This window comes from Hoplias malabaricus, chromosome X1 (genome assembly GCF_029633855.1).
Source record: "Hoplias malabaricus isolate fHopMal1 chromosome X1, fHopMal1.hap1, whole genome shotgun sequence".
Taxonomy (NCBI): domain Eukaryota; kingdom Metazoa; phylum Chordata; class Actinopteri; order Characiformes; family Erythrinidae; genus Hoplias; species Hoplias malabaricus.
Genome location: NC_089818.1, coordinates 8,235,825 through 8,259,588, shown reverse-complemented (window position 1 = coordinate 8,259,588; position 23,764 = coordinate 8,235,825). Strand labels below are relative to the sequence as shown.

The following is a 23,764-nucleotide window of genomic DNA, read 5'->3' as shown; positions in this document are numbered from 1 at the left end:
CCAAATGTTTGTACACACGCCTTTTCTTCATGAGCTCACAAATGCCACTCTGGCTTATCCCTATAATATTACATGGAGCTCCAGAGAATACAATTCCATTCCTGCATGTGATCCTAGGCTCATGTGCAGCTGCTCCAAAACATATCAGTTCATTTCAAACCTTTATAATGGGATTCTATGAGCTGTGGGTGAACATCTGTGCCCACAGTGGACACTGTAAAACAGCTGGATTTAGACATTTTTTAAAGGATGTCTACAAACGTTTGAAAAAATAGCCACAGTTTAACACTCTTCCTCCCACAGTCCAACAGCACATGTAGGTGGGTGAGTGTGTGATATCCTGCCCAATCATGACCAATGATCCTAGGTCTGCTCCTGACCCTGATCTCGAAGAAGCGTAAACAGAAAATAAATTAATGAATGAAGTTAACACTAAGAGTTTTGTAACAATTCATTCAGTGCTGATTCTTCTAAAAGTGGGGATTTTAGATGGCAACTGGCAACCTCAAATAACCCCTGTAATGGTCAGCTTAGAAGGAACCTCCCAGAGATGCACGTGTGCCCAGAGGAGAGCAAGAAACGCAGCCTCAGCTTTTTCAATTCTGCTTCCATCCATCACTACTGCAGCGGCCTTTCTTTTACCACCTGAATTCCGGCAAACCACGCCCCCTGCAGTGTGATTGGTTCGAAGTAGATAGAGGTTTAGGCTACTTCTTAACAAGCAGTTTATTACTGGTGCCATTAATTGATAAAATTATACATTAATAATAATAATAATAATAATAATAATACATTTACGTTGCATTAATGTTTATATATTACATCATAAACACCCCTAAAACATTATTAGGCCTTGGTTATAGCACAAAAAAAAAGACCTAGACTCAAAAAATATTGCCTTCAATGATTCTAGATCAACAACAGAGATACAGAACCATTTGTATGATGTATTATTATTTGCAGGGTGTAATGTTTCTTCAGATTGACGAAGAACCTGTTGTGTTTGGTTCTGTATGGAACATTTTTAAATGTTTAAAATCTTCTTTTTAATAAAAATATTGTAGAAACCACTCAAATATATTCATCAATGATGCTGTCCAGATGGGATGATATCACAGTAAGGATCCTAATTAGTTTAAAATGTATTTGATGTCTATTTACTGGGATCTAACAGTGACCAACACCAAAGTAGTGGTCTGTTTTTTCATAGGAAGCTAATTCAGATGTTTATCCTAATCGTCACAATGGTCTGTTTTCAGCAGCGTAATTAATAATAAACTTCACAGACTCACTATAGCAGCACGTAGCCAATCCGAGCACAGGACGCGTGCTCTTAGCCAATCGCAGCTTAGGGGGCGGGACCTATCCACAAAACGGGTGTTAAAAACAGAAGCAGGTGCGCAGTCAGTGTTGATGGTTGGTGACGTCACGCGCCGTACTGCAGCACCACAAGCTCGGAGAGGAGCGCGTCGAGGACGCGCACAGACCACAGAACCTCACTGACTTCATACACACTCTGCAGCACGGAGGACCATTCAGCGGGAGAGGAACGCGCTGAGAGAGCCCTGCTCCGATAGAGGGGAGAGCTCAGAGCCGCGCTGTGTGCAGCGGTGCAGGTGGAAGTGGTGGTGGTGTGTGTGTGGGGGGGGGGGGGGGTGGTGGAGCTCGTCTCGTGGACAGTTTTACGCGTGGCACGCGCACTCATGTTTACATGCTCTCAAGCGCGAGCACCCAGCTTCTGCATGCGCACGTGTAAGCCACTGCATTACACCTGCACAAAGCGAAACACACGCAGACACTGCGTGAATCCTAAGGACTGGGGTGTCTGCCAAAGCGGGGAGTCGAATAGTTTTACACAAACAAACACACACGTTTATATCATTTATACATTCACTCAGGGTGCACTAGAACTTAACACACAATGTCAAGAAAGACTCTTACTGGTTTAGTGTGCTGTGCCTACCAAAGCAGGGAACTGAACCCTGGCCAGTCAATTTGAGGTCCAACCACGCTGCACCACATCTACATAGATGTACATACATAACACCTTTTAATCTCATTGTAAAGAGGCAGGGTTTTACCCTTTTGGAGCCTTGCCCAAATCCTTTTATCGGTGTGGCGTGGTATGGTTGCCTAAGTGGGGAACTGAACACTAGTCGGTTGTCCTAGGTATTTACTTACAACAGTATAACAACCACACATCCTCTGTTCTACACCTGCACATCTGCATAGTCATACACTTCACAAACTCACGTGTACATACATATACATACTCGTCTGCATTTCACCTGCACAGGGCAAGACAACACGCTTATGTTTACTGTGTGAGCACACACACACACACAGGTGAGGTGTGTGAAGAGACATGGGTGGGTGTGGTGTCCAGCCTAAAGTAGAGGAGCACTGCCTGACCTGCCATTCTCAAACTGGCCGAGCAGCTTTGCAGTAGGAACGGTGGAACAGCAGATCAGCGCAACATCGTCCATCGAGTTCCCCAGCATCCTCCCAGCAAACTCTCCCTAATCTGAAAGACCCCCAAGCTCCCAGGAGGTGAGTGCACACTCAACTCTGCTTTGTCTCATTTACCCCGAGTAGATCTACACTGTCAGAGTCACTGTGGTGGTACACTCAAGGGTACATGTTCTGTACCTCAATTATAGGGAACATAATTGTACTTTGTTCTATTTATAACAGTAGATTTTGAAATTGTGTTGATTTTATAGACCTCATTTCATCCCCAGGACTTTTGGTCTTTTATTTTACACAGTTCTGTAATGAAAGTTCCTCCTGGATACTGCTACTTTTAAAGGTACATTTACCCTGTTTGGACTTTTAAGTGACTGTTGTACCTCTTACCTTTTTTCCTGATGTGTACTGACCATGAGTTATATGACGAGGCAGGATTGAGGCTGCTGCGTTTGCCAACCACACTGTTTACACAGACAACAGCAGTGATCTGATAAGTTGAAGAGGTACGCTTCCAGTGTAACTGCTCTGTTTAAAACAGCCCCTCAAAACTAGCACAAACAATCTCTCCGGCATCAGACAGCGTGTTTATCAGAGCGTTTAGGGTTGTGTCAGACTCTTCAGACGTGTGGTTCCTATCACAAACCTCACTTCGTAAGGTCCAGTGTCTAATTATGCAGGACTTTTTTACACTATAAGGACTGTGTAATGCAGAAGTTTGGAAAGACTTTTTGAATTCCCCTTTAAGGTACAGTTTTGAAGTTTGGTTTCAATTTATATGAAACATATAGCAATTATTAATCTTCATTAAAATGTGTTGAAGAGGTGGCTTTGAGGGGGTCACCACAGCCACTGTGTTCGTACCCTGAAGATTATGGAGTGTATAAATATGTAATCATAGTTGGTGCTGGAAAGAGATGCACTAGAGCAACCAGACATCTACCTATAGGCTGGAAACATATAAAGCCTTATCCACCATCCCTACTTTGAGATGTGGAGCATCGGAGCTATGTTCTTTGGAGTGATGGAGCTTCATCTTTGCTACAGTTTATGTTGCTGATCACAGTCAAATCCTTCTGATCAAAATGTGCTGATATATAGTGTAAAGCCTTCATAGAAGAGTAGAAGTTGTTACAGCAGTAAAGGTAGTCTTAGAAGAAACAACAGGAAGTCTTGTACCTACTTCTCTCTGGGGCATGATCGCTGAGGACTTTCTAGCAGGTGAGGTTTGTTTATGTTGTCCCATAACATCTGTCCTTGAGGCGTGTATTAGGACTAGAAACCATTAACTACAATTACTTGTTCTAACAAGTCGCCCGACATTGTTCAAAATAGCCTGGTTTCTCCATGAAACACAATGGTCCACTGCTAATAGCCCGACTGCACCAAGTGACCATTGGAAGGCATTAGCATGGCATTAAGTCGGTGTAAAAATCAAAGCAAAGTGCAGTTATGCGCTTGTACACTTGTACCAACAGCTTTTATGCGTTTGTTTATAGAGTTGCCCTTCGGCATCTGGCCTTTACTGTCAGTCAGCAAACCCAGAGTCATCAGATAAGACGTAATAAGAGGTGATTATAGGGCTTAGGACAATGTAATAACCACTTTACTCACTTTGTTGTTACAATGTAATAAAGTAGAACAATGGATACATGAGAATATTTTGTTGATATGTGATATGCATGAGCTAATAAGTGGATATCCATTGTTTCAACAGTCCTCAGTAAATGCAAGTTGGTGACTGACCCCACAGGGCTTTACGACAAGCCAGGAGATGTCAACTTACACCTCTAATTGCCCATGGGGGCTCCAACGATTAAGACGCAGATTTGCGTATATTGCTTTCCCTTTCATTCACGTGACTTTTTCCTTTGGAAAAATTATATATGGTCCCCAGAGATATGTGGAGTATAGTCTGTAACCAGCACTGTAGGGATGGCTTAGACTTTCTAAGATCTTCATGCCGTCGTTTATTCATTTTCCAGGTGAAAGTGCCACTAATGTTAAAATGTTTCTCATTTATTTCTGATATAAGAAATAATATAATTGAATTGCGTAATTACAAGAGATGCAAATAAGTGTAAATGCATGGAATTTCCAAGAATGGAGATAAAAGAATAATCTTTTTACAGAGAAAACAGGACTCTAGAGCTTTTAAAGCAACAAAACTGACCAACCATATAAACAGTATGTAGTCTTTCGTGTTTGAAACCTTTGAGAAAGTATCTGAATTATAAGGGCACTGCAAAATCCAGACATCTTTAAATGTGTTTTCGATGATTACGTCTAAGACTGGACTTTGGGGGTGTGGATAAATATCTCTGGAAAAAGAAGATAAGTAAATGAAGATCAGTTGCAGTAAGTTGACCCAAGGTTCTTGTTTCTGTGTTCATCTGTTTTTCTACCTGATGACTGTTGATACAGATCCCAGGGAATATGGAATGTAAATATTCCTGTGGGAGAAGAAGGAAGTGTTCTAAGCAAAACACCTCTGCAAACACATCCTTGACATTTGTTTTCTATTCTCTTCCACGCCCAGTCCTGCCAGGCTTCTGCAGACCAGCCTCTTCTCAGTGGGGTGCACAGAAAACATGGATGTCAAGAACATGCGAGAGTACATGGGCTGGCTGTACTACCAGTACCTCCTGATCACGGGCATCTACGTCCTGGAGCCCTGGGAGAAGTCCATCTTCAACACGGTTCTTTTCACTATGGTGGCCATGGTGGTCTACACCTCCTACGTCTTTGTGCCCATCCATGTGCGCCTTGCCTTGGAATTCTTCTCCGGACTGTGCGGGGAACAACCAGAAAGTACTGTCGCGTTGATGAACTAGAACAAATATGGGAATGTGGGTGGGGATTTTGCAGACTTCCTGTGCTGTTGGGATTAGAATGGGTATGAGTTCCTGACCTCAAATTGCTATTGACAAGCTTTAGACAGCTTTGATGCCAGGGTTCCCTACTTGTTTCTGATTTTATGATATGGTATTAGTTTGGTTGCAGTAGTGGACGGTAGGTAATGCAATATTTTCTAATGTACTCTACATTTAGAAGTCGATGGTCACATGGAGGTTAGGGATCCCCCAGAATCCAGTGCTTCTCTAGTACCCAAAGGTCCCCCAGAACACAAAGGTCCTTGAGAGCTTTTGATTCTTGAACCCAGTTTTCCAGTTCTGCATTTTGTACATTTTGTACAATCCAGAACTAGAACCAGAACCAGAAACTGGACATCAGCTCCAGTTTTGAAGACCTCTGGATTAAGCCATAGACATTAAATTGTAACTTTGCATTGTGCTGATGTTTGCAAAAGATCTATGTCAGGAAGATACTTCAACTAGGAGCACACTCCAAGATAAGTGAAGGTTCCAAAATCTAAGCCCTTATCAGTGGTCTTCAATGAGCAAAACAGCTTCTCAGGAATACTCTGGAAGAATGAAGGGGACTATATACAGACTATAAAAGGGAAATCAAACTAAAGAATCAAAGCCATGTCCAAGTAACTCCTCTCCTTTTTCCCCAGGTCACTTCCCTTGGGTACAGATACAATCCCCTCCCCGTGTTTATGGTGACATATATCTGCTACATAATGGTATAGGGTGAGCTTGTGGTGGCTGCACATCACTAATATATTTGTGGCAGGTCCACAGCCTGCATTTGGCATTGTTAGCATTTGCATGTGAGTGCTTTGCTAGTGGTTTTCCCCATCAGTCTCTTCCCTGTATGAATTGCAGACAGAAAGTTCTGCCTGATTCTCGAAGCTGAGATTCTCGAGGCACAGCAGACACAGGCCGTCTCAGACTGGATTAGAGTTCGTAGTTTTCACACGCAAAGTTGGAACCGTCACAGCTAACGTAAAATTTGAATGCATGTCAATACTGTTCTGGAGCATTTCTATTGGTCCAGCTGGTCAGAGCATGCAGCTGACATGTTCAAATGATGTCCAGAAATTAATGATCTGGACAGCAACCCTTTCTGGATTTGCATGTTCTTGCAATTCCTGTGTAACGAGGCTTCTCTGAGCAAGAGGAATGTAACTGTTTAACAGTCAAAGGAAGCAGCTCTTGTACAAATATTGATAGTCCTGTTTAATAAGAGTCTTGATTATTTAAACTTACTTGAGCAACAGTTTTCTATCTTTCTCACCTAAGACTTCCAAAAAAAACATAGCTGGAATGAAAAGAATAATCTTGGATCAGCGAACATGTCTTCCTTCCAAACTTAGAACGTCCAAAAGTACTGATGAATGCATGCACTCTGAAAGATATAAATGCCTTTACGTTGCCCTTTTGATCAACATGTTTTAGCCTTACCAGAGTTGATTACATTGCTGTTGTGTTATCGTTATTGGATCTATTGTGTGTGCATATAAATAAGTTTATGTACTGGATACTGGAATTTTGGCTGGTTACAATGCCAGTTACCAAATCTGTTTTGCACTTATTTGTCTTTTCACGCCATACATGTATTTTCCATAACAATTCATTTGGAAATCAGTTTATATTTTGTTTATTCAGAGACCGAATCCGTACTTACAGATGTTAAGACATGTTATGTGCGCAATGTGTTTATTCATGTAACGTAGCTTTTTTTATTTGTTGATTTTTCACACAATAAATTAATTTTACAAGAATTGGTGGTTTCCTGTTTTTCATTGAATCTATGACATGATTCATTGCTGAAAAGCAGTACTTTTAAATATACTTTTAAAAGTTGGAATTACATCCTGCTTCTCACACCACACTCCAAGTAGTTTCCACTTACAATTGGGGGAAAGCTGTTTCTTTTGGTGAAAGCTAGTGAAAGCTGTTTCTTTTTTAATTATTTAGTCTATTTAATTTGTGTGTGTGTGTGTGTGTGTGTGTGTGTGCATTCTCCCTGTGTCTGCGTGGGTTTCCTCCGGGTGACTGTCTGTGAGGAGTGTGGTGTGTTCTCTCTGTGTCTGCGTGGGTTTCCTCCGGGTGACTGTCTGAGAGGAGTGTGGTGTGTTCTCTCTGTATCTACGTGGGTTTCTTCCGGGTGACTGCCTGTTAGGAGTGTGGTGTGTTCTCTCTGTGTCTGCGTGGGTTTCCTCCAGGTGCTTCGGTTTCCTCCCACAGTCCAAAAACACACGTTAGTAGGTGGATTGGCGACTCTTAAGTGTCCGTAGGTGTGAGTGTGTGAGTGAATGTGTGTGTGTGTGTTGCCCTGAGAAGGACTGGTGCCCCCTCCAGGGTGTATTCCCTGGGCCCACCGCGACCCTGAACTAGATAAGTGCTTACAGATAATGGATGAATTTCTTTTTTTTTGCAGTTTGACATTGGTTCATTCTTTCAGACCCACAGTGCTGTTTTGTTTTTAGGAGTCACATTTCCTCGATACCATTTAATCATAATTTGAATAACTTCCTTTGATCTTCACCTACCACACAAAGAGGGAGTATATCCATCCATCCATTATCTGTAACCGCTTATCCAATTTAGGGTCGCGGGGGTCCAGAGCCTACCTGGAATCATTGGGCGCATGGCGGGAATACACCCTGGAGGGGGCGCCAGTCCTTCACAGGGCAACACAGACACACACACATTCACTCACACACTCACACCTACGGACACTTTCGAGTCACCAATCCACCTGCAACGTGTGTTTTTGGACTGTGGGAGGAAACCGGAGGAAACCCACGGGGAGAACACACCAACTCCTCACATACAGTCACCCAGAGCGGGAATCGAACCCACAACCTCCAGGCCCCTGGAGCTGTGTGACTGCGACACTACCTGCTGTGCCACCGTGCCGCCCCAGAGGGAGTATAATGACATCTAACCTCCTCAGAAAATTTTCCTGGTAAAATAATAACGTGTATATATTTGCTGATTTGTTTATATATTAAATAAAAAATGGGTGGTCTCTGACTTTTGCACAGTAACAAATATGTTTGTACAATATCCTAGAACACTTATTTATGTTTACTTAAGCCCAGCAGCCTTAGTCATTATTCCTGAAGCAGCATGTGGTTTCAGATTTCAGCGCCTCATCCGTATGTTAAAGAGTTTGCTGATGAACAAACCAGTTCCACAAGCTCAGAGTTATAGATGCCCTGAGGATCTGTTAAAAACAGCCAGTTACTTCATTTCTTCTTTCCTTGTTCCCAGCTTTCCGCAAACTCAGAAAAACAACAGCGTTTACTCTGCATCACTGAGCACTGATCTCTGCAGAGGATAGTGGCACTACGCTTCAGATCACAAGGCGCACATGGATGAGTTATGATGGTCACAAGACACCAAAAAAGGTTTCTGTTACTTTCCAGATCACTGGAATAAATGAACGTAATGGATCTGTTGTATACATCAGGGGTTAAGTTCATGAACATGGGATAAACCCCGTCCTGGAAAACAACACAGTGGCCAGTTAACTCAGGGAAGGGGTTGTTATATTTTTCTGTGGAGCTCAAAGGTTATTATTATGTTTTTATCTGCATCCAGATTCGAGTTTAAAAGATTATGACTTTATATTGTCAGATACATCCAGGAACATCACTGATGATACGTCCAGAACTATTCCTCTATAGATAAGCAGATTTTACCTTAACTTCTGATGGTGAAACATCATACAGTACAATAATATAAGATGTAATAAACAAATAAATGAATGGTAGCTTGAGATGTGTAAATAGTGTTGAGTAAACAGTTTGGTTTGTTTACTCAGAAACAGACAAAATCACAACAACATTGAGGGAGTTTTCGCTGTGTTAAATTTTCCTCTTGGTGCCAGGGCTGGACCTTCTTATGGAAGACTTTTTACACCACACTATGCACAGACAGTCACCCGGAGGAAACCCATGCAGACACAGGGAGAACACACCACACAGACAGTCACCTGGAGGAAACCCACGCAGACACAGAGAGAACACACCACACTCCTCACAGACAGTCACCCGGAGGAAACCCACGCAGACACTGGGAGAACACACCACACTCCTCACAGACAGTCACCTGGAGGAAACCCACGCAGACACAGAGAGAACACACCACACTCCTCACAGACAGTCACCCGGAGGAAACCCACGCAGACACAGAGAGAACACACCACACTCCTCACAGACAGTCACCTGGAGGAAACCCACGCAGACACAGAGAGAACACACCACACTCCTCACAGACAGTCACCCGGAGGAAACCCACGCAGACACAGGGAGAACACTGAATGAATGAATTAATTAATTAATTAATTACGTAAATGGTCCGTCATTAGTCTTCAAAAACAATTTATATCTAGTGAAAAGCAAAAAGTGAGAAGTGTGATCTGAAATGTATTTAATTTCAAATCAAATGATCATTGGCACTGACACTTCTTCATATAAAAGTACTTTGTTCCAAAATCCTCTGTGCATTCTAGGTGTTTCTTCTTCTCGTCACATTTAGTTACACTATTGTTACATGTGTTATTTATTGTTAGAGACAACTAAAGTGGGATCCGAAGTTTTTGTTTTGGAAAACTGTGTCATTCTCTGGCCACGCACACTCTACCTTTCAGAACTGTGCTCCAAAGACCCTTTAGTTTCGGAAGAGGGACAAAACATCGGCATGTCAGAAACCCCACCTCAGCGCTTTCACCACTGGAATGGAATGTATTTTCCAGATGGACTTGTTTTATTCTTTTTTATCAGGTGTAACCCAACACCTCTCCTGAGCTCTCTCTAGGATGCAGCAACACAATTCAACCATTCTCTAACACTTGTGATGGGGCTCACATTTCGCCGACTAGGTAACAAGTCTTCTCCGCTCAGTTCCACAACAGAAACGGCAAAACAAAGCGAAGGTGCTGGTGGCTACTCCATGCAGCTCATCACTGCCCAATTGGTATGGACACTCTGGAAGGCTGTTAAACGTATTCGATTTTCTTTCCCCCAAGTACGAGGCCTAAGGGATCACTATCAGACTTGAAAAAGACTGTAAATAAACAAGAAGGACTATGCTGTGAATGCTGATCAAACAAACACACCCAAAGCTGTCACGTAAACAGCAGCCCCAGGTGTATTTACACCACCTTACACCCCAACAACACACTTCACAGACAACCTCATTCACCGTCAGATCAGAACCAGCAGTACGTCCTGTTTATTAAATGCACTGAGCTGTATTTACATTGCATTAGAAATTTTATTCATTATTCATTCATTATTCAATATAATGATTCAGTGACAGCTCAGGTTTCTACATATACATTTTCTCATCTATTATTGCACATTATATTAAAATGATTCATGGGGAGTTTGCATTCCTTTGCTTCAGAAACAGCTTATACCCTTTCAAGAAAAGCTTTAGCCAACATGGATAAAAGATGGAGGATAGGATTTGAATGCACTCATCTACAAGAACATATCTGGATCACAAATTCCACAATACAGCTGGGTTTAGACCCTTGGAGCCAAAACTGGGCACAGCTGAATGTCTGAAAGACACCACAAAGGACAGGAGTCAGTGCTGATGTCTAATAAACTGACACACAGCACAAAAATAAGTCATAGATTAGACACAGCGTAAGTGCCAAACCAGCCATTTCAATGAGAACTAGATTAACGTTGTTTTGACGATATGTACGTGCACCACATCCATTTGGGTGGTGCTCTGCTCTTGGCAAGAACAGTAAACACTGGTCCATGCTTTGTCTGCAGATAATCTTAGCTCTGTATTGTGTAACACTACAATTGTGACAGGCACAGATCACATTAAGATTATTGTATGTAATAACACTATCAACGCCCCATTCTCTGGTGTCAGTGCAGTGATGGATTTTATTGCAAATGAGACGATGAAGGGTGGAGGTCACATACGGGTGCATGTCCATCTACATTTCCCAAAATGGACACTCCGTCTAATAAAGGATTGACACGAGTTATCAAAGGCACACACAGCTTATATCCATCTAGATCCACAGAAAATCTGGACCTACTGGAAGTGAAAACCAAATCTAACCTCTCTTCTCCATCCACAGGCCAGATATTTGGCACAATGGTTTACACAAGAATTTCTATAACATTCTTACTTGTGCAAGCTCTAGTTTGGGGGGAAAATGGCTCGTGTCTATGTGTACGCCATGAATGTGTGCTCAGATAGTCCACTCCACATGGCATAGCCTTTACTTCCTTGCAGCTTATCAAACAGAGGGAGTGGAGCATTTTCTCATTCTGTCTGATACTGAAGAAAGTATTGTCCACTACTTCACTTTCCCTTCTATCTCTCACTGTTGACTCAAGGTGCGCTGTTGAAAGAATGTTTTTAATACGAAAGCAGTGAAAGGGAGTGGGGTAGAACAAAGAGCCGAGGGTTTCTGTGGTTACGGGACTACCCTGACAATGGCTTTTAACTGTATACCAGACTGCACGAAAACGTAATGCTGCCAAAGGACAAATTGATGAAGAGACATATGATTTGGCCTTAAATATCCTGTACATAACAATGGTTAGAAAATGGTTTGTCAGTCACTTTTACCACAAAAATTAGCATTTTATCTGCATATAAATGATCACCTACCACCTGAATGGACCAGTTGATGCTCCACACTGTGGGTCAGAAATAGGGCACAATAAATGCAGGACAAAAGTGAAGTTGTTCCTGTAATGTTAATGTATTCCCCCACTTCAACTGGCTACATATGGGTGTGATGCGGTTACTGATCAGACGAGCCAGACCCATCGTCCTTAGCACAAGCCCAGCTGATCCATTTCAAAGTGACGCAGCGTTGGACCAATGGAAATGCATCGATAACCTTTAAACCCGTAAAGTTTACAGCTACTGTTGTCATTTTTCTTTCCTACCCACAAATATTCTAGGACGTTCTGTACAAAGATCACAGACCTTCATTGAAAGGGACTAAACATGGAAATTCTGATATTGTTTCACAGCTGAGGCTGTTCAGGTTTCTGTTCAATATATGACCTCTATAAAATACTGTATTGTTTAAGTCTGCATTTCTGGATTTTACATCTTTGTTTGATGTCAAAACTAATACAAACAGGACAAAAATGTTTAAAAATACTTCTTCAAAGCAAGACAACAATTCTAAATCAAATAAAACCTCTCCTCTTTGGCTTCAAAACCCCAAATGTGGCAGGTGAATGAAAGTTTAGAATCAGTGCTTTCGACACACTGTCTAGGCTGGGTTTGTAAATTCTAATAATGAGAAATAATTCAAATAAAATCACAATATTTTCACTGTATTTCCGCCGGAGATCAGAGCTAAACAGCATCTAAGGGTTAAATAAGGTCTTGGCTGTTCAGACTCCATCCTAAAGCATTTCCAAATGGTCAGTGGTGCTTGTCCTGGCCAAAAAGTAACTAGCCCACAGGGTCTGAGAATTCCTACTTTTGAAGGGGAAGTAAATAGTGGAAAGCATTAAGGGGGGCGTGGGGGTGGAGGGGAGTAAATCAAGCATGAATCACAGAGAATTGCTGAGAACGGGCCCCTCCACTGCAATGTAGCACATGTGGCCAGTTCCTCACGCCCTCAGTAAACTCCAGCAAATTGAATTATGCACAGAATCAAAGGCAAATCATTACACAATGTGAACTGCCCACATAGGGACTTAACTAAACCCTCAACTATATTTACAAGAATCAAATCAAATCAAATCAAATTTATTTATATAGCGCTTTTCACAACTGATGTTGTCACAAGGCAGCTTCACAGAATTCCAGTAAGACAAGATTTGACATGAAATGTAAAGACAAATGTAAAACCCTCAAGTGAGCAAGCCAGGGGCGACAGTGGCAAGGAAAAACTCCCCCAGCTGAGGAAGAAACCTTGGGAGGAACCAAGGCTCACAAGGGGTGACCCATCCTCCTCTGGTCAATCTACTGGTGATGATAGTTAGTAGTCCATGAGAACTTCAGTGTAGGGACAGCTTCAAGGCACTTGGTGGTTGCTGGAGCGTGGGCAGCTGGTCTGAAGCGTGGAGGAGGATCTCGACAGTCATCCATCAGTGTCCAGACAGACAGGTGGGCAGTCGTTTACTCGGAAAGATGTAAAGGGATGGAATTAGTTTTGAACTGTTTTGTGTTTGTAAAGTAGAAAATATGAAAATTTCCAGAGTGTGGCTAATGACTCCGGCAGATCTGACTATGACAGCATTAACTAAAAGGAGAGAACCAGAAGGACACACAGACACGGGAGCATCCTGAAACACTGGCATCCCTCCGCTCCACCGTCAACAAACCTGAGTGATCGCGAGAAGCGGCGGGACGACAGCACCAGCGTCTCAGTATACTATAATTCCCTGTGTCCATGGACCCCCCGGATCTGCCGCCTTTATCTATGGGGGAGCATTAGCTACCAAATGATAAACTAAACAAATGAGTTTTTAGCCTACATTTGAAGATTGCGACTGTGTCTGAGTCCCGAACATTTTTTGGAAGATCATTCCAGAGTTGGGGGGCTTTATAAGAAAAGGCTCTTCCCCCAGCTGAGGCCTTCTGAATTCTGGGAACATTTAAAAATCCAGTATTCTGTGATCTGAGTGAACGTGGAGCTTCATAATAGGAAATTGTATCTTGAAGATATTCAGGAGCAAGCCCATGTAGAGCTTTATATGTTAATAACAAAATTTTGTAGTCAATGCGGAATTTAACAGGCAGCCAATGAAGTGATGATAAAACTGGGCTGATATGTTCAAATTTTCTAGTTTTAGTGAGGACCCTAGCTGCAGCATTTTGAACTAGTTGAAGTTTTCTTAAATTGCTGCTGGTGCATCCTGACAGTAGTGCGTTACAGTAGTCAAGCCTTGAAGTAATAAAGGCATGTACTAATGTTTCTGCGTCCTGGAGGGATAAGGCATTTCTAATCTTAGCAATATTGCGAAGATGTAAAAAAGCTGTCCTAGTGATACTACCTATGTGTTGATCAAATGATAAATCCGGGTCAATTATGACACCAAGATTTTTTGCTGCTGAACCAGGTTTAACTGGAAAGTTAGCTAGATCTAAAATTAAATCTGATAATTTATTTCTTGTCACTTTTGGACCCAAAAGCAGGACCTCTGTTTTGTTGCTGTTTAGAAGGAGGAAGTTACGCAACATCCAGCCTTTCACGTCTTTTACACAGTCCTCTATTTTCTTTAATCTGTGTTTGTCATCGGGCTTGGCTGAAATATACAATTGTGTGTCGTCTGCGTAACAGTGAAAGTTAATGTCATGGTTTCTTATAACTGTGCCTAGCGGTAACATGTATAATGTAAATAATAATGGTCCTAAAATAGAGCCTTGTGGAATTCCAAATCTTACTTTAGAATAATTTGAATTTAGATTGTTTACTTTTACGAATTGATAACGTTCCGTTAAGTAAGATTTGAACCATAATAGGGCTGTCCCTGTGATTCCAACCATGTTTTCTAACCTTTCTATGAGAATATTGTGGTCTATTGTATCGAAGGCTGCGCTTAGGTCAAGAAGCACCAACAGGGATACGTGGCCTTGATCAGAGGCAAGAAGAAGATCATTTGTTATCTTGACTAGAGCTGTCTCTGTACTATGATGTTGCCTGAATCCAGATTGGAATTTTTCATATATATGATTCTTATGTAGATATGAACTAAGTTGTTGGGCCACAGCTCTTTCTAAGATCTTGGACAGAAATGGCAAATTAGAAATAGGCCTGTAATTAGACAGTGTACTAGCATCAAGATTTGGTTTCTTGATCATAGGTTTAATAACTGCTAGTTTAAAAGCTTTGGGTACATGGCCCAGACTAAGCGATGAGTTTACTATAGTTAAAAGAGGATCAATAATAGCTGGTAGTACTTCTTTGAGCAACTTTGTGGGAATTGCGTCAAGTGTGCAAGTTGTACAGTTTGCGGAGGTGATAATCTTCTCTAGTTCTAATTGTGGGAGTGGGTAAAAGGTTTCAAGTCTTTCTTTTACAGTTATATTATGTTTTATTTCATTCACATCAGGTGGCAGCCAGGATGGATTTGATCCTGTGGCTAGAGTTTGTTGTCTAATATTCTCAATTTTATTATTAAAAAAGTCCATAAAATCTTTACTGGTGAGAGTTGCTGGAATTAGTTGTTCAGAACCTGCTTGATTTTTTGTAATTCTAGAAAACACACTAAACAGTGCTCTCGGATTATTTTTATTATTGGATATCAGCGAGGCCAGATATGCTGAGCGAGCTTTAGTGAGGGCATTTCTATACTCTATAAGGCTGTCCTTCCAGGCAGAATGAAACACTTCAAGCTTGGTTGATCGCCATTTCCGCTCTAGTTTTCGTAATGTTTGTTTTAAAGACAGCATTTGAGAGATACAGAGACTTCCACAGACGACATAGAGACTAAATTCAATCATGTTTCAGAGGAAGGCAATTCTTAGTTTTATCCTAAGTAGGGTTAAGTGCTTACTGAGCTCAGGTCATCTTCAGAATTAGAATCACTTCATTTCCATAGAGGAAATTGTTCTCTGCATTTAGCCCAATCCGTGCAGTGAAACACACATTTACATACTCACTAGTGAACACTAGAGGGCAGTGAGCACACATGCCCAGAGCGGTGGGCAGCCCTAACCACGGCACCCTGGGGAGCAGTTGGGGGTTAGGTGCCTTGCTCATGGGCACTTCAGTCATGACCTGCTGGCTCTGGGGATTGAACCGGCAACCTTCCGGTGACAATTCCAGTTCAGAGCATGCTACAGCCACAGCCTTTACCACAGCTTCGGCATTAACCTGGAGTATAGGCATTAACCTATAGTACTCTATCTGATTTCACTAATGGTGTTCTAGTCTGTTATTTATTTCTATGTTTTCTTGCTTATGGTTTAAATAATAAATACCTAGGTCAACACAGTGGCCTGTCATTTGTTTGAGAGTGTGACACAAGGGAGGAAGCCAAGCTTATCTATTAACGTCAGTGGATTAAGACCCGAAAATTAAGCCCTTTACATTTTCATGAATAAAGAATCGACAGATAAAGAAGTCGGGGGTAAGGAAGGGCTGGTCAGCCGAGGGGGAAAAGAAGCAGTGAAACATCTCTTCCCCCCTGTCATTGTTTCTTCGAGTTTCAAAGGGACCCCATGGTCACTTTCCCAAGTGGCTCTGGTTTCTCTGTATGGGGATGGATTGCTTTTCCAAAAACATGATCCAGCGCCGCCTTCTCCTTAAAGAAGGAATAGGTGAGTGTCACAATAACCCAAATCCCCCTTTAATCCTCCTACTGACAAATTGCTTGTAGGACAGTACATCCCATCTACTTCACCTTAAATGGCTCCAAACCAAGGTTAATATAGGATGCATTTCAAACTCTGTATGGCAGGAAAATTTTAATTGTTATCCTACATTTCTTTTGAAATCAAGAGCATTGGTATTTTTATTTTGCTGCAGTAACAATTTGTACCCTTCTGAAAAGGATTTACACTAGATGTTGGGACCCTGCGCTGAGGATTTGATGGTATTCAGGCATGGGGCCATTACACCAGAGGCGATTGCTCTAAGACTGCAAGGGGAGCTCAGCTTCCCCTAAAATGTCAAAAAATAAATGATCAAATATATACTGTTGTGTGTACGTGTCATTGAATAAATATGCACTACAACGCGCTCAACTTTTGTTCAGAATCAGCTTCTTATCACTGGTAAAGACGCGGCTTTCCTCTCAATCATTCCCGCAGCTTCACAGTGATTTAAACAGTGAGGACGCTGAGCGGACACAGAGTTCAATAGTGAAGCAGCGAAGTGCAACGAAATGAGACGAGTCATTGGATAAATGCTGGGCTTTGTCCCGCCCATCGGACGCTCAGCGTCTCTGGGGGTCTATGGGGCAGGGGGCTGGCCTCGACTGGCCCGGACGCTCAGCTTCTGCATGATGATTGGATGATCTGTCTGAGGCTGAATCCCTTTTTGATTGACAGCGAAATGAGCGAATCAGTGATCCTTTGGTGTAAAGATCCGTGGGAGCGTTACATTTTCATTCTGTTCTGAGTTGAACCGGAGACTTTCTTAATCCTCTTAGCGGCATTTTCTTTGTTAAAAACGACTAGCGACAAATCGAGCTTCTGTTTCTGCTGGGTTTTTTGTAGCTGCTTGTGTTTGGAGACTGACTTCTATCACTCTTTCTGACTTCTATCTCAGTTTCTGTCCAGCGGGTGCTGCTGAGCCCCTCCACCGTCACAAAGCACTCACAGGCGGACACACTTCACATGGGCCAAGGCCGTTTAAGCAGCCTAGCTCTGCTGGCCATTGAGAGGACACTAGTCAAGTCCCTGGAAAAGACGCCTTGTTGGTACGACAGGGTCACGGATCATTTTCTTGAAAAGGAACGGAGGGTAGAATTTACGTATAAATAAACCCACACATGTTATGATGTAGGCCAAAATTGAGCTTCCCCTCCTTGAAAGACCAGCATCCGCCACTGCATTACACCAATCCAATCCAGAGATGCATTCTCTCACCGAGGCCATCCCATACTGTAGATTAGTCTAGCAGCCACTAGCCCTCATAGAAATGTATTAAAACACGGCCCCACAGGTGTCCAGTAGGACATTGGTTTTTGGATTGAATTAACTGTCTGAAAGAGGCACTCAAATAGCAGGGTTTAATCTATTCCAGAAGCCAGAATCTGAAGAGATGATGTTAAATGGCCCGTGGGGATTAGCTGATAGCGGCAGCCCCTTTCACAGAGGCAATGGTAAAGAGAGTTATGTTTTAGATTGATTTCTCAGGTGTAACTTTAGAGGGTTTAGACCTTCAGATAGTCTTCCACTTTTCTGCTGTTTCCCTGAAGAGAGATTTCACCATTTCTGAGTAGGTGTTAAGGTGTAAGCAAAGTCCTTCATAGTGGCTTGGTGTGAAATGCTGATGGGGAATGACTCAGACTGTTTACAGTAGAGGAGATAGGAGCCAGACATCTGAGGAATTTTTATGCCTCAAAGAAAGTTGTTATATGAAATATTTCAGAACAATGTGTCAGATGCTGAGACTGTGTTTAAAGACCATGTTTAGTGCAGAGGTTAAGTTTTGATCTAAATGTTTGTTTTTAATTATTTATGGAAGGGTGGCACGGTGGTGCAGCAGGTACAGTCGCTGTCACACAGCTCCAGGGACCTGGAGGTTGTGGGTTTGAGTCCTGCTCCGGGTGACAGTCTGTGAGGAGTGTGGTGCGTTCTCCCTGTGTCTGCGTGGGTCTCTTTCAGGTGCTCCAGTTTCCTCCCACAGTCCAAAAACACAAGTTGGTAGGTGGACTGGCGACTCAAAAGTGTCCATAGATGTGAGTGAAAGTGAACAGCAGTCAGCTTTGATCTAGGTGAAAGTTCCAGAAACATCTTCTGTACAATGAATAGCTCACTGCTGCCTTCTGCTGGAGACAATATGACTGTCCACTAGAAAAATGGCTTCTCAACAGCTGGGCCACAAACTACAAAATCGGGCCATGGCCATGGATAAATTCCCAGGGAGGATGACAACTCTTAATTAGAAATCAGTTATATGATCCTCAATAATATATGATAATTAGAATAATTAGACTTCTTGTAACTTTTTTTTTTTTTTGCACCATTGTATTCCCATACTACACATTTCAGACACTCGTGTAAAGTCCTGTTCAATCAGTCCCCAACAGTTCCTTTGAAAACTGAAAGGTGCAAGTGATGGCCTTACCTTTCAATGAATAAATAAATGGATATAAATGAAACTGAAATAAGTAAGGGGCGGCATGGTGGCGCAGCAGGTTAGCGTCACAGTCACACAGCTCCAGGGACCTGGAGGTTGTGGGTTCGATTCCCGTTCTGGGTGACTGTCTGTGAGGAGTGTGGTGTGTTCTCCCTGTGTCTGAGTGGGTTTCCTCCGGGTGACTGTCTGTGAGGAGTGTGGTGTGTTCTCCCTGTGTCTGCGTGGGTTTCCTCAGGGTGCTTCGGTCTCCTCCCACAGACCAAAACAAATGTTGGTAGGTCGATTGGTGACTCAAAAGTGTCTGTAAGTGTGAGTGAATGTGTGAGTGTGTGTTGCCCTGTGAAGGACTGGCACCCCCTCCAGGGTGTATTCCCACCTTGCGCCCAATGATTCCAGGTAGGCTCTGGACCCACCGCAACCCTGAACTGGATAAGGGTTACAGACAATGAATGAATGAATGAATGAAATAAGTAAAACAACAATTAAGGCAAATACACAATTAGATCAGAGTGAAGAAGCTGAAACCAAAAATACCTTGAACACAACTCAACAAATAGATGTCTGTTCAAACCTAAACACACAGACTTAATCACTTCATCCTTAAAACTAGCCTTCAGAAGAGTTACAAAGGTGACAAGAAATCAAGAAATGTGAGAAGGGTTTAAAAGCCATTCCATGCCACTTTGAAAAATTCATTTACTTGCAGAATACGCTGGTAATGATTGTAACCCAGTATTTGAGCCTCAAAATATCAGGCCTCTTTTTTAATATATGATGGCAGTATACAGGCTAATAGCTAATAGTTATTTCTGCCATGGATTGTTGTAACACTTCCACCATGTTTCTGTAACCCAGCTTCAATATAGTTCATGTTAATTAAATAGGCACTGGCCCTTTAAGAGTTTACGGCCGTTTCACGTTATGTTGACGCTGTTTCGGACTATAGCAGCTGATTTACGGCCAAATTCTGAGAACTCCCATTGAAATACATAGACAGGAGAGCTTCAGTGTTGAGAGTAGTGATGGGAATTTCGGCTCTTTTTGGGGAGCCGGGTCTTTTGTCTCGGCTCTTCATAAAGAGCCGGCTCTTTCGGCTCCTAAATGGCTCTTTGTTTTACCACTTATTTCCACTGGTACAGAACAATATTACCTACATTTTACATGACTATATGGACAAACTATTATTGTTCAATATTAAAAATAAATAGTGTTGCAATGGCCAATAGTTTTAATGGCTGTCTTGTAATAACTCACTGATTGCACTCACACATTCAATTGTATAAATAACTTTAAATAATAACTTTAAATTATAAATAACTTTAAATTTTTATTTAAACACCTTAATAAAAAAATCACTTGAAAACTCTGAAATACAGCCAATGGAACACAAAAGGTAGGTATTACAAAATAGCTTATTAAATTAAATAATCATCCATTTCTGGGTAATAAAATAAACAAATAGTCTCTAAAGTGCAAAACAGCAGCATTCAACGGTAGTGATTAAAACAACCACAACTGTCAACAAACATTTAACTGATTTAACATATTCTTAATCTATTTTTTGGAAGGCAGAAGTGTCCAAGTGTCTCAGCTTGGAGGGTTGGAGCTTGCTTGTTGTTCTCTGATTGGTTGAATGACAAGCCTTAGAAAAAAATGGCTCGGTCTTAGACAGGAGCCGGCTCTTTGAACCGGTTCGTTCGCGACCGACACATAACTAGTTGAGCGGAGTCACCTGAGAGTGTGTGCAGCCAGCTCCGGCTACCTTTTAGCTAATTCTGTGAACTGATTCTCCTGCTAGGTGGGTTTTCTCTGTACCTGTGTACAACCTGTTGCACGTTTATTTAGTTGAGTTTAAAAATCTTGGATATGAATAAATCCAAACGTAACTAATAGTTGAATTAATTATTTCTTTCTAATTAATAGTTGAATTAGAAAGAAATGTACCCGATTTTAATTCTGGCTACATTTCTGTTTTTGCCATGAAACTTATACAGGTATTTTACATTGATCCTATAGGTGTACTGACAAAAACAAACCATATTTGTGTGTACAGAAAGAGAGTTATGATGGGGTGCTTTTTAAGGCAGTCCACCTGCCTGAAAAGGCACCCCCTCTTAATTCTGGCTACATTACTGTTATAACCATGAAACTTATACAGGTATTTTACATTGATCCTATAGGTGTACTGACAAAAGCAAACCATATTTGTGTGTACAGAAAGAGAGTTATGATGGGGTGCTTTTTAAGGCAGTCCACCTGCCTGAAAAGGCACCCCCTCTTAATTCTGGCTACATTACTGTTATAACCATGAAACTTATACAGGTATTTTACATTGATCCTATAGGTGTACTGACAAAAACAAACCATATTTGTGTGTACAGAAAGAGAGTTATGATGGGGTGCTTTTTAAGGCAGTCCATCTACATGAAAAGGCACCCCTGCTTAATTCTGGCTACACTGCATAGAGACTACATGTGTCCAGCATGCAAATAGGGGTGTTCTTCTTTCTAACATCTCATGTTTTTTTGGTTAAATATACTTGAATCTTTTAAAGTTGGTTTATTTGCAAATGTAAGGTATGTATATATGTATACAGTATTGTGTTCATTTTCAGATAAAAGTACTTTAAGATAATTTAAAAAATGTTTGATTGTTATAATAGTTTTAATATTTGTTTTTTATTTATTAACATGCTTTTGTATATATTGTCATTAAAATAATTGTCATAATAATATATTATTATGCTACAAGTTTGCTTGAACTTGTTTCTAGATCCATCCATCCATCCATTATCCACCGCTTATCCTGGTCCGGGTCGCGGGGGAAGCAGTCGGAGCAAAGAAACCCAGACCTCCCTCTCCCCAGCCACCGACTCTAGCTCCTCCGGGGGTATACCGAGGCGTTCCCAGGCCAGTCGAGACATATAGTCTCTCCAGCGTGTTCTTGGTCTGCCCCGGGGCCTCCGCCCCATTGGACATGCCCGGAACACCTCACCAGGAAGGCGTCCAGGAGGCATCCGAACCAGATGCCCGAACCACCTCAACTGGCTCCTCTCGACGTGGAGGAGCAGCGGCTCCACTCCGAGTCTCTCCCGGATGTCCGAGCTCCTAACCCTGTCTCTAAGGGAGAGTCCAGACATCCTGCGGAGAAAACTCATTTAGATTGAACGGTAAATCGAGAGCTTTGCTTTTTTGCTCAGCTCTCTCTTCACCACAACAGACCGGTACAGAGCCCGCATTACTGCTGATGCTGCACCGATCCGCCTGTCAATCTCACGCTCCATCTTTCCTTCACTCGTGAACAAGACCCCGAGATATTTAAACTCCTCCACTTGAGGCAGGATCTCACTTCCAACCTGGAGAGAGCACTCCACCCTTTTCCGGCTGAGTACCATGGACTCGGACTTGGAGGTGCTGATCCTCATCCCTACCGCTTCACACTCGGCTGCAAACTGGTCCAGCAAGAGCTGGAGGTCCCGGCTCGATGAAGCCAACAAGACCACATCATCTGCAAAAAGCAGACATGGAATCCTGAGACCACCAAACCGGACACCCTCCGCCACTTGGCTACGCCGAGAAATTCTGTCCATAAAAATTGTGAACAGAACCGGTGACAACGGGCAGCCCTGACGGAGTCCAACTCCGACTGGAAACCAGTCGGACTTACTGCCAGCCATACAAACCAGACTCCTGCTCTATACAGGGACTGGATAGCTCGTAACAAAGAGCCCAGTACCCCATACTCCCTGAGCACCCCCCACAGAATACCCCGAGGGACACGGTCGAATGCCTTCTCCAGATCCACAAAACACATGTAGACTGGTTGAGCAAACTCCCATGCACCCTCCAGGATCCTAGCGAGGGTAAAGAGCTGGTCCTGTGTTCCACGACCGGGGCGGAATCCGCATTGTTCCTCCTGGATCCGAGGTTCAACTATCAGTCGGAATCTCTTCTCCAGTACCCCCGCATAGACCTTACCGGGGAGGCTGAGGAGTGTGATCCCCCTATAGTTGGAACTCACCCTCCGATCCCCCTTTTTAAAAAGGGGAACCACCACCCCAGTCTGCCAGTCCAGAGGCACTGCCCCCGATGTCCACGCGATGTTGCAAAGACGTGTGAACCAGGACAGCCCCACAACATCCAGAGCCTTGAACCCGGGGTGAACCTCATCCACCCCCGGGGCCCTACCGCCAAGGAGTTTCCCTACCACCTTGGCCACTTCAGCCCCAGTGATAGACGAGCCCCCCCCGGGGTCCCCAAGCTCTGCTTCCTCTGCGGAAGACGTGCTGGTGGGATTGAGAAGATCCTCGAAGTATTCCTTCCACCGTCTGGTGACGTCCCCAGTCGAGGTCAACAGTTCCCCACCCCCACCATATACAGTGTTGGTGGAAAACTGCTTTCCCCTCCTGAGTCGCCTGACGGTTTGCCAGAAACTTCTCAGAGCCGACCGAAAGTCGTTTTCCATGTTCTCCAGGCTCGATAGGACTCTTTCTTCAGCTTGACAGCCCCCCTCACCCGGGGTGTCCACCACCGAGTGCGGGGATTGCCACCCCGACAGGCACCGACAACCTTGCAGCCACAGCTCCGTTCAGCCGCCTCAACAATGGAGGTCCGGAACATGGCCCACTTGGACTCAATGTCACCAGCCTCCCCCGGGATGCAGTCGAAGCTCTGCCGGA

General features: G+C 42.9%; 1 protein-coding gene across 1 annotated transcript; it reads left to right on the top strand.

Annotated features, from left to right (window-relative positions):
• Window positions 1-2,405: 2,405 nt before the first annotated feature.
• Window positions 2,406-7,043, top strand: LOC136675980 (serine palmitoyltransferase small subunit B). The gene is made up of 2 exons (XM_066652813.1): window positions 2,406-2,550; window positions 5,006-7,043. Exon 2 carries the CDS (start codon window positions 5,058-5,060, stop codon window positions 5,298-5,300), a length of 243 nt encoding a protein of 80 aa, XP_066508910.1. The 5' UTR covers window positions 2,406-2,550; window positions 5,006-5,057; the 3' UTR covers window positions 5,301-7,043.
• Window positions 7,044-23,764: the final 16,721 nt, after the last annotated feature.

Coding starts and splice junctions, on each gene's coding strand:
- LOC136675980 (XM_066652813.1), top strand. CDS start 5,058: ATGGATGTCAAGAACATGCGAGAGTACATGGGCTGGCTGTACTACCAG.